Genomic DNA, 15,990 nt, shown 5'->3' with positions numbered 1-15,990 from the left:
GCAATGTTAATTCCAGCTTGTGCTTCTTCCAGCCCAGCGTTTCTCATGATGTACTCTGCATATAAGTTAAATAAGCAGGGTGACAATATACAGCCTTGACATACTCCTTTTTCTATTTGGAATCAGTCTGTTGTTCCATGTCCAGTTCTATCTGTTGCTTCCTGACCTGCATACAGGTTCTCAAGAGGCAGGTCAGGTGGTCTGGTATTCCCATCTCTTTCGGAATTTTCTTTCTTTTTCATTTTATTGTGATCTAGTTTATTGTGATCCACACAGTCAAAGGCTTTGGCATAGTCAATAAAGCAGAAATAGATGGTTTTCTGGAACTCTCTTGCTTTTTCAATGATCCAGTGAATGCGTTCAAGTTTTAAAAAATTTAGGTCTCTCTGTGTTTTCATTTATTTTAATGTTTATCCTATATCTTATGAGTTCTGGAATTGGCCATTTTGTACTGCAGATCTCTCAAAGTATTATCTTACTTATCTATAACTTCTTTAAAGGAAAGGGAAAAAAGTCTACACTTCGTATTTTAAAAAGTCAAAAATACAGAGTTCAAATGATATAAAATATTGAAGAGAAAAAACTATACCAAGACAGTGTAAAAGTGCCAAAAAATAATGAAAATAACATCAAATTTATTAAGCAGCCTAATTTCCTAAGCAAAAATTAACAATGTTAAGATATTTCATCTCACACTAGTATCAACAAAAGTCAAACTCCTTATTTTGTTCGATCCTGGCTTGCTGGCTTCTACAAACTATGTAAGTATCCCAATGAAAATGTTTTCCTCAAAGTAATTATTTTGATGAATTATCCTATGACTGCTCCCCCAATTCTTTTTTTAAAAAATCCACTTTAATTCTAGCAGAGGATGCACGTAGCAAAGTCCCAACTGTGGTTAGACAGCATTCATCTGCATATATCAGCTAGTATAAAGCTTCCCCTCTGCACCCTCCCCATCCGCACCTAAAAACCCCATTCAGCTAGTCTCCAACTCTTCCCGTTACCCATATCCATGCTGTACAATATTAAGCATGCCTGTCTCACCCAAACTAGATCCTTGTGGCATGCTCTAATTCTCATTAGCAAAATTATACTTACAGGATATTAATATATAATTCATAAAAGCCATTCTCAACCTCCCCACCCCAGCTTTCAAATATTATACTAAACCATGCACCCTTCACCACTTTTTTTTCTATTCAAAAACTAAAGCCATTCAAAATGAAGTATTTTATCTACCATGTTCTTCAATCACTGAAGCATGTTTCTCCCTGCTTTGAATCAGTTCAGTATAATGTATTTCAAAAGAGACAAAAAACTATAAATACAATATAAAAAAAAAAGAAAGAAAAAACTACAAATACAATTTAAGCCTGAATGTTAATATGTTACGTGTGTGTGTGCACAGAATGAATTTTGTTAACCGAGCAAGTACTTATGCAAAACAATTACACGCAAGAGCCACTGGTAAAACTATGCTTCAGTGACTGATGAACATGGTAGATTAAGTAGTTCAAATGGTCTAATTTATGTGTAACTGGAGTCCTACAAAAGAGGCAAGGTGCAGGAAAAGCTTTCTAAAGAAATAAATATTTTATAAAATCTGTGAAATGCACAGATTCATGAAACCCTGTATACTCCAAATACAAAAACAATACACCAATGGATCCAAAAACGACAGATGGCAAAATCAGTAGATAAGAATTTTTAAATTCTTTTAAAATAACTATTATAAATATGGTAGAGGAATTAAAGAAAAGCACCTAACAAAAGGAGAAAAATGGAAGACAGAAAAAAAAGAACCAAAAGAAATTCTAGAGCCAAAAAATGCAAGAGCTAAAATGAAGTATTCTCTTGGTGAATATAACTAATTCTAATTTGCATAAGAAAATACAAATGTTAAAGAAGTTCCTTATATTGTAAAGAACATAATAAGAATGTTAAAGAAAAATGAAACTAGAGAGAAACTGAAGAGCACCAGAAGTCATAAATATGACTTTTTTCTTATTGTTTAACTTCTTTAAAATACAACAGACTGCTGGGTATATCCATTTGGAAATCTTATAAGTTAGTATGTCTAAAATTGAATTCATTAGATGTTTATTCAACTATTCATATCTCAAATAACTCTTGAATCCATCCTACTTTTCTTTGGCTCCATACTCATTACCCAAATTACTACAGCAGTAACTTTCAGTTCTTCTTTTCTCCAATTTATTACCTATACTTCAGCCACCAAGATTTCCATAAAGATGAAAGAAAGAGGAAGGAAGGAAAGGAGGGAGAGAGGAAATAAATTAGATATACCATGCAAACAGATACACCATGTAAACACTAATTGTAAGAAAACCAGAATGGGTATATCAGTACCAGAAAAATCAGACTTCAAAACAATGAACAGTAACAGGAGAAAATCAGACATTTCACAATGACAAAAGGGTCAATTTATAAGAAAAATGTAATTTAAAAAGTGGCTATGACCCTCATACCAGAGCTTCAAAACACCTGAAGCAAAAACTAGCAGAACTGAAGACCCTCACACTGAGTCAGTCAAGCCAAAGTAACAAGTCTATTATAGCTTCTATCTAATAACTGAAAACACTGGGCAGAATATAAAAAGTTACTACCTTAGGACTGTTTTTGTTTTGTTTTGTTTTGTTTAAAGCAAATAACCATAGACAAATTGGAAAGAGAAGTCTAAACCTGAAGGACTACCAGTATAGTACTGAATTTCCTTTTATATTTTTTCATCCTTTATATCTCATATTTGATCTAAGGGCAGCCCAAGTTGCAGAACTGTGCAGTGAGCAACAAAACTGTGAGAGAAATCCAATATCTGGCCAAAACAAACAGAAAAAGGAGTCCTTGTAAACCACAGGGTGTTTGGGGAGTTATACCATTTTTCTCTCTCTCTCTTTCTTCTCTCCCAGTTCTACCACAAGGCCAGCCCCAGTGATAGAGCTGCACCACTGTGTGTGTGTGTGTGTGTGTGTGTGTGTGTGTGTGTGTGTGTGTTGGGGGAGCATGGGGTGGGGAGGACTGGGGGAGAAAATAGAGCATCTACAACTCCAGGGAGAAGAAAGGAAACCTCTCAGTAGTTAAAATACCCAAGCAAGGGGCAAGGATCTTGTGGTTCAAAAAAGAAAAAGGAGGCCTCTGCTATTTTTTTCTTTCTTTTCTCTCACCACCCTGTCCTAAAGTTGACTCTAGTCATACAAGACCACATAACAGTACAAAGTAACAAAAATTCTAAGTAAGAAATCCATTTTTCTACTTAGGGGAAGAAGGAAAATGGGCCCCAAGAAGCCAAAGAGTATGGGGGAAACCGTGAGGAGGACAGTTGGAGTAGGCAATCCCCTAATTCTGTGTATGAACTAACATAAATCTTGGGGTTCACCACCATGCTATACATGTGTGGAACAGACCAAAGAAGCATAGCAAAGGTTTTAGAATTGACTGACTTTGGAACCAGAAAGCAAGACAGAACTTGCAGTCTGGATGCAACCAACTGGATTGCCTGCTAAAATAAAATCAACATCCTTCAGAGGATTTTTACCTGGAAACACAATCTCAAATGTAAGAATCAGAAAGTCTGGGGAAAAATTCCATTATTTAACAACAACAACAAAAAATCAAACAAAGGTGACCAACTGTCAAGGGGAAAAAGCAATCAACAGATACCAATCCCCAAAAGATGCAGTTGCTGGAAGCATGAGAAAAAAACTTTAAAACTGGTATTATAACCACGCTCTGTGGCATAAAGGTGAAAAAATTCAGAATGAATGAAAATATTAAAATCTGCAGCTGAGGAACAGAAAATATAAAAAGGAACAAGGTAAACTTAAAACAAGAGAGAGACAGAATATCTAAAATTAAAAATTCACTGGATGGGCTCAAAAGCAAGGAGGTAACAGAACTAAGAGTCAGTAAACTGGAGCACAGATCAACAGAAATTTTCTAAACTAAAGAAGAGAGAAAAAAGATTGGGAACAATGAAGAGTCTTAGGAATTGTAGGAAAATGTAACAGTTTTGTTGTGTTAGGGGAAAAGACTATGCACAAAAAAAAACTTCCAAATTTCATAAAAGATGTAAATTTACAGATTCAAAAATCTCAATAAACATCAATAATGATAAATTCAAAGAAAATCATCCCCATATAATCAAACTGCTGGAAAATGAAAATATTAAAAGTAGACATAGAAAAACAGCATGTTACAAACAAGGGAACAACAAATGATTCAAATGACTCAGATTTCTCATCAGAAACTATGGAGAAAAGAAGACAGCAGAACAACATCTTTACAGTACTCAAAGAAAACAACTATTCAAAGAACACTGACTGTGCCACAGAATTCCAGGGGTTAGGTACATCAGTGGAGAGAAAAGGCCTACACCCTGCCCAGGGCCCGTTTTAAGCAGATGTGTTGTAACTATCGGGCTCAGACTTAAAATTGTGTGCAATTTTATTTTAAGGTTCAAGATTTCCAGAACTATTGATGATGACAAACATTTAACTTGGTACTCACTTTGTGCCACACATTTTATTAATACAAAATACTTTCTATGGATGATACAGATGGTATCATTTAAGCTTCTAAATCCCTATGAAATTGTTTCTATTTTAACTCTACTTTACCGATGAGATAACTTACCATTAGAGAAGTTGAATAACTTGCCCAAGCCACAGACAGAGCCTGGATTTCAACCCAGGTCTGAGCTCCAAATATGTCTTAATCTCTAAAAAAGGTCTAAAATAGAATGAATTAAAAGCAAAATGAAGTATATTCTGCTCTTAATTATAGAGAGTATCAGCTCTTCAAGGGAAAGAATTGTTCTATCCTTCTTCTATTCCCAGCACTTTTAACAGTCTCTAAAAGACTAGATACTCAATAATACACCAAACAAATCAATCAGTAAATAAATGAAATTTTTTAGAGTTAGTGATCCTTTCAGCAACCAAGTAATGGCAAACACACATCTCTGGACACCACCTGGATCCTATTCTATCCACAACTAAATGTATCATAACTGCAGCCACCATGTAGACAAAAACTCATGATGAGTGGAAATCCTGGGTTAAGGAGGCAAATATTTTTTAGCAAGCCAATACTTTTAGACCTAGTAAAATCACACACCACTGCAATAAGCTAATATCTTTATAAATATAAATTCAGTTTTATACAAGTCATTCTTCAATTCTATTATCCCTTCCTCAGCAGAAAGATGCAAAGAGTAACAAAGAGCATGAAAGAGAAGACTCATTATGTAACCAAACAGTATTTTAGTAAATTGCCGAAAACTAGCAAAAATTCCCTGTACAGCTGAATCCAAGTAGCCAGGATATACAATCATCAAATGACAAAAACCAAAAAGTTAACCAATAAGTTAAACTGACGATGTTTAAACAAAAGCATTTATCTATTCAATTTTATCACTGGCAAACTACATATCTTTAATATTCACTTCAGCTCATTTAAATATAGACACTTTCCAGGTAGTTCCTTACCATTCAAGTTAGGGGTTATTTTAAATTCACCACAAGAATTCTCTTAAAAACTGCAACTATGAAGAGGCAGCTGAAAAGTCTCCTCTTAGTTCTTTCAGGCTACTGTATAACAAAATACCACATGGATGGCTTACAAACAGACATTTATTTCTCCCAGCTCTGGATGCTGCGAAGTCCACGACTGAGGCTCTGGCAGATGGCTGTCTCATAAGAGCTCACTTTCTAGACAGCATCTCTTCGCTGTGTCCTCACACTGCAGGAGGCACAAGCTAGCTTGTAGCACTTTGGCCTAGATTTACATTTAGCCTACATAAACATTCAGAAATGGATCTGCTGCTGCTGCTGCTGCTAAGTCGCTTCAGTCATGTCCAACTCTGTGTGACCCCATAGACGGCAGCCCACCAGGCTCCCCCGTCCCTGGGATTCTCCAGGCAAGAACACTGGAGTGGGTTGCCATTTCCTTCTCCAATGCATGAAAGTGAAAAGTGAAAGTGAAGTCGCTCAGTCATGTCCGACTCTTAGCAACCCCATCACTCAGTCGTGTTTGACTCTTCACGACCCCATGGACTGCAGCCTACCAGGCTCCTCCGCCCATAACATTTTCCAGGCAAGAGTATTGGAGTGGGTTGCCATTGCCCTCTCTGCAGAAATGGATCACACGGCCTTAAATCAATTGGGATGCTATCTCTTCTGCAGAGTGACTTAGTAAGGAATCTGAATATAACCAAGACCAGCATGTATTGATTCATGTCATTCCCTTGACCACAACAAAATGGTTCAGTTGGTCCAATCAGAGTAAAATTCACAACTTTTTGTTCCATGGTTAAAACACCAGAGCCTTTCTCTCAACCACCAGGTATAAACAAATCATTTACCTTTACTTATCAATTTCTGCTGCTAACTAGCCATGACATGGAGAAGATCAAAGCTGAGTAGTTTACAAAGAAATATTACCAGAGCCCAGATCAAACCACACCTCCAGTGTTTAAACCAGTAGGAGTTGGGATGAGGTGGGTTTGCCTTTTCCTGATCCAAAATCATTTTCACTTATAAGGCTGGTATTCCTACTATAAATTCTACTTATTCATGCATGTATTTATCATTTATTATACTGTAATAAACACTTTTACAGTATTATTACACTGATGGAGTTGATATGCTATTTTACTTAGAATTTTCACAAACTATAAATTAAAATAACTGTATTTAAACTGAATAAGAAGGCACAGCATATAAAAGAATGTGTATATTAATTATTCTTTGATACCCAAGAATTTATTCATTTGTTAAGCATTTACTGAAGATCTACTATACTCCAAGTCATTGTTCAGTCACTAAGCCATGTCCAACTCTGTGAACCCATGGACTGCAGGACACCAGGCTCCCCTGTCCTCCACTATCTCCTGGAATTTGCTCAAATTCATGCCCACTGAGTCAGTGATATTTTCCAGTCTTCTCATCCTCTGCCACCCGCTTCTCCTTCTGCCTTCAATCTTTCCCAGCATCAGGGTCTTTTCCAATGACTTGGCTCTTCACATCAGGTGGCCAAAGCATTGAAGCTTCAAAGTCTTTACAATGAACGTTCAGGGTTAATTTCCTTTAGGATCGACTGGTTTGATCTCCATGCAGTCCAAAGGACTCTCAAGAGTCTTCTCCAGCACCACAATTTGAAGCATCAATTCTTCAGAGCTCAAACTTCTCTATGGTCCAACTCTCACATCCCTACATGACTACTAGAAAAACCATAGTTTTGACTATACAGACCTTTGTTGTTAAAGTGACATCTCTGCTTTTTAATACGCTGTCTAGTTTTGTCACAGTTTCCTTCCAAGGAGCAAGCGCCTTTTAATTTCATGGTTGAAATTAATGGGTAAACTGAGTACCATAGTAAAGTGAGTACCCAGACATAGTACTAGTTCTCAAGCAACACTGAGACTGATTTTACAGGTAGAGATACAAACAGAAGCTTAAGAACCAAAGTGGGAACTCTCGACCAGAACTGTAAAGTTGGTGGCCTTGATCTTAGAAAATTAAGCTAATAAAATTTTCATCATCAGTATTTCTCTTACAGTTTCCAAGAGTTCAATACAGTACCTGTATTTGATGGATCCAAAATTAACTGAAGAGATGGCTTATTTGTTTGCCTGGCTGAAATATTTCCAAATGAATGGTCTGAAATCTCACTGGAACTTGGACAATCAACAGGAAGGCTGCTTTGCCCCTTCTCCGAATCTCTCAAAATCTCTTCCATGGCTTTTTCCAGTTGTTCATCACCATTAGAAACTATCTACAGACAAAGGAAAACAATTCCTTTCAATCATAATATGGTTCTACTACTACAAAATACTGCATTTCTAGAATATATTTAAATTTAAAAATAGTTACTGAATACCAAGAATTAGTTGTACCTAATTTCATGAGATATAACAGAAAATTCTGAGTTTAAAAAACCAAGAAACAATAGAGGACTATTAGTTTCAGAAAAGGATTCTCCAGAAAAACCCAAGGCAGTTTCCAACTATATTTGGCCTAGGAGCTTACTTAGAGATTTTCGGGGTTTTTTTCTTTTTTTTACCTTTCAGTAACACATTCTAAAAATCAAGTAATCCTAAATTTATGTGTTTTAAAGAGAAAAATTGATAAGTTTAAATAGACAATATATAGTGTTAATATCATTTAAAAGGTCATATTTTCTGTTATCATAACATAAATATGTTTGTGATTTCTTTACAAATTTTGCTTGAGCGGCCAAGGAGTATCAGTAATTTCCTTATATTTAAGTTGGCTGACCTTTTTCTTAAAAGCCAAGTGAGACACACCAAGCATAAGTAAATAAATGCCTTAAGCACATTAATGTGAAAACAGAGTTAAATGAATTTAAATAGCTATTTATTTAAGTATACATAAGAATTGATGCTTTTGAACTGTGGTGTTGCAGAAGACTCTTGAGAGTCCCTTGGACTGCAAGGAGATCCAACCAGTCCATTCTGACGGAGATCATCCCTGGAATTTCTTTGGAAGGAATGATGCTGAAGCTGAAACTCCAGTACTTTGGCCACCTCATGCGAAGAGCTAACTCATTGGAAAAGACTGTGATGCTGGGAGGGATTGGGGGCAGGAGGAGAAGGGGATGCCAGAGGATGAGATGCCTGGATGGCATCACCGACTCGATGGACGTGAGTCTGAGTGAACTCCGGGAGTTGGTGATGGACAGGGAGGCCTGGCGTGCTGCGATTCATGGGGTCACAAAGAGTCGGACACGACTGAGTGACTGATCTGATCTGATCTGATTGACTATTTTAATGAAATTATAAAACTATACATCCTCAACATAATGTAAAATGATTACTTAACCATCTAATTTTTACAAATTAGATGTAAAATTTTTTATTAGATTGATATTTTATTAGATTAACATACTAACATACCTTTGTATCATAACTAATACTAAATACAAGTCATAAATAATATACAGCATTTTAGGCTAATTCCTTTCTCCCTATATCTAGAAGGTGGTTATGCAATTCCCATAGATATATACCTGGGTTTGTTTGGTTTTATTTATAAATAAGAAAACAGTTTTCATTTGGTCAAACATCATACATATATCTGTTTGCAATAAAAAACATATATATATCAAATACATACCTGAATTGGTACACAGCTTCAAAGAAAAGACTTTTTTTGATAACTCAAACGTTATGCTGCCTAACAAAAACGCAACATAAAAATGAAAAATAAAAAGGACCACATCTAAATAAAAACTCAATGACTAAAATTACAAAACCTATACTTAAAAAATATTCAGACAAGTGTTAATCACACAGATGAATGCTACAAGCTGACTTAAAGCATAAAAATCATAAAGCAAAGTCTCTCAAGTGAAAGTAATACATAACTACATATTTATATAAGTAATTTTTAAAACCCAGCAGCAGTGAGAGAGACAAAAGTATCCAGATAAATTAAACTGCTGTAAGATTTAACCATTAAGTCTAACTTGCCAATTATCCTTTCTCTTCTTTTTTCCCTCCTATTTCTTATTTCTGAATTCTAAAAGATAAACAACCAAAAATAAAAAAATTTAAAAATAACAAACCTAACAATTATGTCTCTGGATAAATCAAACATTGATTCTATTCTCAAAGTGAGTATTTAAGAAAAAACTTTGGATTGTATACACTTCCTAAGGTAAGTTGCACCTAGTTAAAAAGAATAATTTAAAATAATATCATTTGTAGAAAAGGAAAAAATATCTTCAGTTCAGGTTTTTCATCATCTTTTGTAGAAGTATCACCTCCATGCTGAGGAACCAAAACAAATTCTTCACTGTTGAGTGTAGTCACAGAATCCGATGACCCACTAACCTTCTGTAATGAAGCTCTGACCTCCATTTCAGTTCCGCAAACTTCTCTTTCCACATCCACCTGGTCAAAACCACAAAGATTAAGAAAAAAACTGGTGAATAAAAACATGAACTATTGAGTACCTGGATCAATTTTGGGGGGGCCTTTAAACATGGTTCAGGCAAAGAATTCTGCTGGCTAGATAATCATCTCAAAACTAGGGAGTCTACCTTCTTGGACTGGGCCACATAATAGAGATGTACCCTGAGTTTCCAGACTAAACGAACCATATTGTTCTCTGAACACCACCACAAACCTGCCCATCTCAACTAAAAGGATTTACTACTATAAGGCACTCTCTATATTTCTCTGAGAAATACTTTTTGTCCTTTTTATAAATATAGAAAACAAATAAGAAATAAGCTAGAAGTATGTACAAATTCACACACAAACAAAAATACATTCACTGGTGACTTTATAACCAAATCCAAATGTCTGCATAACTTATCTCCTCACACTAATAAGCACTGTACCTTAAAATATTTTTTATGTGTCACTTAAGTTGACAGATTAATACAGAATTCAACATTCTAAGCCATGTATCTTTTCCTTTCCAAACACAAAACCACTTATCTATAGGAAGCAGAAAATGGGGAGTTGGGGCAGGCGTGCCAAGGGGAGCAAAGCTTTATATTGCACTCATGCAGCAGTATTCAAATACTGTGTTCTATATATAGATCTCAATACTGTTTTCTATATAGATCTCTAGAAGCTCAGCTGGTAAAGAAACCACCTACAATATAGGAGACCCCGGTTTGATTCCTGAGACAGGAAGATCCGCTGGAGAAGGGATAGGCTACCCACTCCAGTATTCTTGGGTTTCCCTGGTGGCTCAGCTGGAAAAGAATCTGCCTGCAATGTGAGAGACCTGGGTTCAATCCCTGGGTTGAGAAGATCCTCTGGAGAAGGAAAAGGCTACCCACTCCAATATTCTGGCCTAGAAAAATCTATGGACTGTAAAGTCCATGGAGTCACAAAGAATCGGACACAACTGAGCAACTCACTTTCACTTCACACCATAGAAACTCAACATTCTCTACCACTTCCCGAAACCCAAATATTCACACAACTAAATTAAACTGAACATGTACACTACATAAGAGTCACTATACTCAACATTTGGGGTTACATGAGTGAATAAGGCAAACAAGATGCCTCCTCTCCTGGAGCATACAGCTTGTGAGGAAACAAGCAAGCAAGTAAGGAAGGAAATCCCAAATCATTCAACAGGCTATGAAGAAAACACAACAGCCCTAATATAACAAAGAGGAGCTATAAGGAGTAGTATACAGATGACTATAAGGGAGGTAGTAGGAAAAGACTCTCTGAAAGGGAAATATTTGAGCTAAAAGCAGGAAGATTTTAAAAAGGAACCTTAGGTTAAACAATCTGCTCAGCGACAAAGGGGATAATAAGACAGGGAGGTAAGACAAGTTCAGTTTAGTATAGTTGCTCAGTCATACCCAACTCTTTCCAACCCCATGGACTGCAGCACTCCAGGCTTCCCTATTCATCACCAACTCCCAAACTTTACTCAAAATTCATGTCCATCGAATTGATGATGCCTTTAATCTTTCCCAGCATCAGGGTCTTTCCCAATGACTCAGTTCTTGGCATAAGGTAGCCAAAGTATTGGAGTTTCAGCTTCAACATTAGTCCTTCCAATGAATATTCAGGATTGATTTCCTTGAGGATTGACTGGTTTGATTTCCTTGCAGTCCAAAAACTCTCAAGACTCTTTTACAACACCACAGTTCAAAAGCATAAATTTTTCTGCACTCAGCTTTCTTTATAGTCCGACTCTCACATTCATACATGACTACTGGAAAAACGGTGCCTTGACTAGACGGACCTTTGTTGACAAAGTAATGTCTCTGCTTTTGAATATGCTGTCTAGGTTGGTCATAACTTTTCTTCCAAGGAGTAAGAGTCTTTTAATTTCATGGCTGCAGTCACCATCTGCAGTGATTTTGCACCCCAAAAAAATAAAGTCAGCCACTGTTTCCACTATTTCCCCATCTATTTGCCACGAAATGATGGGACTGGATACCATCACTCTCCTCTTTCACTTTCATCAAGAGGCTCTTTAGTTCTTCACTTTCTGCCATAAGGGTGGAGTCATCTGCATATCTGAGATTATTGATATTTCTCCCGGCAATCTTGATTCCAGCTTGTGCTTCCTCTAGCCCAGCGTTTCTCATGATGTACTCTGCATATAAGTTAAATAAGCAGGGTGACAATATACAGCCTTGATGTACTCCTTTTCCTATTTGGAAACAGACTGTTGTTCCATGTCCAGTTCTAACTGTTGCTTCCTGACCTGCATACAAATTTCTCAAGAGGCAGGTCAGGTGGTCTGGTATTCCCATCTCTTTCAGAATTTTCCGCAGTTTGTGGTGATCCACACAGTCAAAGGCTGTGGCGTAGTCAATAAAGCAGATTTTTTTCTGGAACTCTCTTGCTTTTGTGATGATCCAGCAGATGTTGACAATTTGATCTCTGGTCCCTCTGCCTTATCTAAAACCAGCTTGAACATCTGGAAGTTCACAGTTCACATACGGTTGAAGCCTGGCTTGGAGAATTTTGAGTATTACTTTGCTAGCATGTGAGATGAGTGCAACTGTGTGATAGTGATAGTTTGAACATTCTTTGGGATTGCCTTTCTTTGGAACTGGAATGAAAACTGACCTTTTCCAGTCCTGTGGCCACTGCTGAGTTTTCCAAATTTGCTGGCATACTGAGCGCAACGCTTTCACAGTATTATCTTTTAGGATTTGAAACAGCTCAACTGGAATTCCATCACCTCCACTAGCTTTGTTCGTAGTGATGCTTCTTAAGGTCCACTTGCCTTCGTATTCCAAGATGTCTGGCTCTAGGTGAGTGATCACACCATTATGGTTATCTGAGTCATGAAGATCTTTTTTGTATAGTTCTTTTGTGTATTCTTGCCACCTCTTCTTAATATCTTCTGCTTCTGTTAGGTCCATACCATTTCTGTCCTTTATTGAGCCCATCTTTGTATGAAATGTTCCCTTGGCACCTCTAATTTTCTTGAAGAGATCTCTAGTCTTTCCCATTTTATTGTTTTCCTCTATTTCTTTGCATTGGTCACTGAGGAAGGCTTTCTTATCTCTCCTTGATATTCTTTGGAATGCTGCATTCAAATGGGTATATCTGTCCTTTTTCCTTTGCCTTTCACTTCTCTTCTTTTCTCAGCTATTTATAAGGCCTCCTCAGGCAATCATTTTACCTTTTTGCATTTCTTTTTCTTGGGGATGGTCTTGATCCCCTGCCTCCTGTACAACGTCACGGACCTCTGTCCATAATTCTTCAGGCACTCTGTCTATCAGATCTAATCCTTTGATTCTATGTCACTTCCACTGTATAATCATAAGGGATTTGATTTAGGTCATACCTGAATGGTCTAATGGTTTTCCCTACTTTCTTCAATTTAAGTCTGAATTTAGCAATGAGTTCATGATCTGAGCCACAGTCAGCTCCCGGTCTTGTTTTTGCTCCCTGTATAGAGCTTCTCCATCTTTGGCTGCAAAGAATAAAATCATTCTGACTTTGGTATTGACCATGTGGTGATGTCCATGTGTAGAGTCTTCTCTTGTGTTGTTGGAAGAGGGTGTTTGCTATGACCAGTGCGTTTTCTTGGCATAACTCTGTTAGCCTTTGACCGGCTTCATCTTGTACTCCAAGGCCAAATTTGCCTGTTACTCCAGGTATCTCTTGACTTTCTACTTTTGCATTCCAGTCCTCTATAATGAAAAGAACATCTTTTGAGGGGGTTAGTTCTAGAAGGTCTTGTAGTCTTCATAGAACCATTCAACTTCAGCTTCTTCAGCATTACTGGCCAGGGCATAGACTTGGATTATCGTGATACTGAACGGTTTGCCTTGGAAACAAACAGAGATAATTCTGTCGCTTTTGAGATTGCATCCAAGTACTGCATTTGGACTCTTTTGTTGACTATGATGGCTATTCCATTTCTTCTAAGGGATTCTTGCCTACAGTAGTAGATAGAATGGTCATCTGAGTTAAATTCACCCATTCCAGTCCATTTTAGTTCACTGATTCCTAAAATGTCAATGTTCACTCTTGCCATCGCCTGTTTGACCACTTCCAATTTGCCTTGATTCGTGGACCTAACATTGCAGGTTCCTATGCAATACTGCTCTTTATAACATCAGACTTTACTTCCATTACCCGTCACATCACAACTGGGTGTTGTTTTTGCTTTGGCTCCATCTCTTCATTCTTCTTGGAGTTATTTCTCCACTCTTTTCCAGTAGCATTTTGGGCACCTACCGACCTGGGGTGTTCATCTTTCAGTGTCCTATCTTCTTGCCTTTTCATACTGCTCATGGGGTTCTCAAGGCAAGAATACTGAAGTGGTTTGCCATTCCCTTCTTGAGTGGACCACGTTTTGTAAGAACTCTCCAAGATGACCCGTCCATCTTGGGTGGCCCTACATGGCATGGCTCACCATTTCACTGAGCTAGACAAGGCTGTGATCTCTGTGATTAGTTTGGTTAGTTTTCTGTGATTGTGGTTTCCATTCTGTCTGCCCTCTGATCGATCAGGATAAGAGGCTTATGGACACTTCCTGATGGGAGAGACAGATTGAGGGGGAAACTGGGTCTCGTTCTGATGGGCCATGCTCAATAAATCTTTAATCAAATTTTGTTGATGGGCAGGGCTGTGTTCCCTCCCTGTTGTTTGACCTGAGGCCAAACTACGGTGGAGGTAATGAAGATAATGGGGACCTTCTTTGAAAGGTCCCATGCAGGCACTGCTGCACTCAGTGCCCCTGACCCTGCAGCAGGCTACTGTCCACCCATGCCTCTGTCAGAGACCCCTGGACACTCACAGGCAAGTCTGGGTCAGTCTTTTGTAGGGTCACTGCTCCTCTCTCCTGGATCCTGGAGCACACAAGGTTCTGTTTGTGCCCTCCAAGAGTCTGCTTCCCCAGTCCTATGTAAGTTCTGGTGGCTCTATGATGGGGTGAATGGCAACCTCCTCCAAGAAGGCTTATGCCATACCCAGGTCGGCTGCACCCAGAGCCCCTGCCCCCGAGGCAGGCCACTGCTGACCCATAATTTCACAAGAGACACTCAAACACAATTCTGGCTCAGTCTCTGTGGAGGTCTCTGGGTCCTGGTGCGCACAAGGTTTGAGCCCTCTCAGCGGACAAGCAGACCAGTGCTGAAGAATGCAGGACCTCATAACCATGGTAAGGCTGACCCATGCCAAAAATTCCCCCAGAAATGTTCTTTTTCTCTAATTAGGTTATTTTGTTCACTTCCTCATTTAAAAAAAAAAAAAAAAGGCTGCAATATCTCATTTTGCCAGTAGGTGACACTAATACCATTACTCTCATCAAAAAAGGAGGAAAAAAAATTACTTTTTCCTTCAAGTCACAGTTGAAAAAACTACTTCCTAACATTATTGAAAAAATCAAAGTTTCTAATAACATCAAAACGAAGAATAATTACTGCCAACTCCAAGGCCTACCTCTCATTTATTTCTGCTAGGCATGTAAACATACTTCTTTTTTAAAACCCTTCAAGCATATTCATCTGTCCTCTAAAAGGTTTTTCTCATTTTGCATATTATGTGTGTGTGCTAAGTCGCTTTAGTTGTGTCTGACTCTTTGCAACCCTATAGACTGTAACCCACTAGGTTCCCTCTGTCCATGTGATTCTCCAGGCAACAACACTGGGGCGGGCTGCCATTTCCAGGTTATCTTCCTGACCCAGGGATCGAACCCATGTCTCACGTTTCCTGCATTGGCAGGCGGGGACTTTACCACTAGCGCCCTTGCATATTATATGTTTCTGAAAATGCAGTATGTATTAGAAGCAACTTTTTACCCTTCCGGCTGCCCCATGAAAGCTTGATTGCCAAGACATTACACACTTCAGGTGTTCTTTCTACGGCCAATCCTTCAAATCCTTTTTGGTTGCCACTCTTCTACTTGACATTTAAATGCTGGAAATTCCCCAAATTCTGAGCTTTTTTCTCTGATTCTTTGCCACTCACTCTTATTGCCAAGGATTTAAATAGCA

At 38.0% G+C, this 15,990-nt stretch overlaps 1 protein-coding gene across 2 annotated transcripts in view; it reads right to left on the bottom strand.

The window, feature by feature from the left end:
- RABGAP1L (RAB GTPase activating protein 1-like) overlaps window positions 1-9,971 on the bottom strand; it is a 680,557-nt gene extending 670,586 nt beyond the window's left edge. Inside the window, exons 1-2 of one of the 2 annotated variants that reach the window (XM_010850085.1) lie at window positions 9,767-9,971; window positions 7,605-7,797 (exon numbers count right to left, since the gene is read on the bottom strand). In XM_010850085.1, the coding sequence (XP_010848387.1) occupies window positions 7,605-7,797; window positions 9,767-9,904 (331 nt within the window). In that variant the 5' untranslated portion in view covers window positions 9,905-9,971. The remainder of the gene's footprint in view (window positions 1-7,604; window positions 7,798-9,766) is intronic. The other variant, XM_010850086.1, reaches the window with a different exon arrangement.
- Window positions 9,972-15,990: the final 6,019 nt, after the last annotated feature.

The sequence above is a fragment of the Bison bison genome, unplaced genomic scaffold, assembly GCF_000754665.1.
Source record: "Bison bison bison isolate TAMUID 2011002044 unplaced genomic scaffold, Bison_UMD1.0 scf7180017864289, whole genome shotgun sequence".
NCBI lineage: Eukaryota > Metazoa > Chordata > Mammalia > Artiodactyla > Bovidae > Bison > Bison bison.
This window is presented reverse-complemented; position numbering and strand designations above follow the sequence as displayed.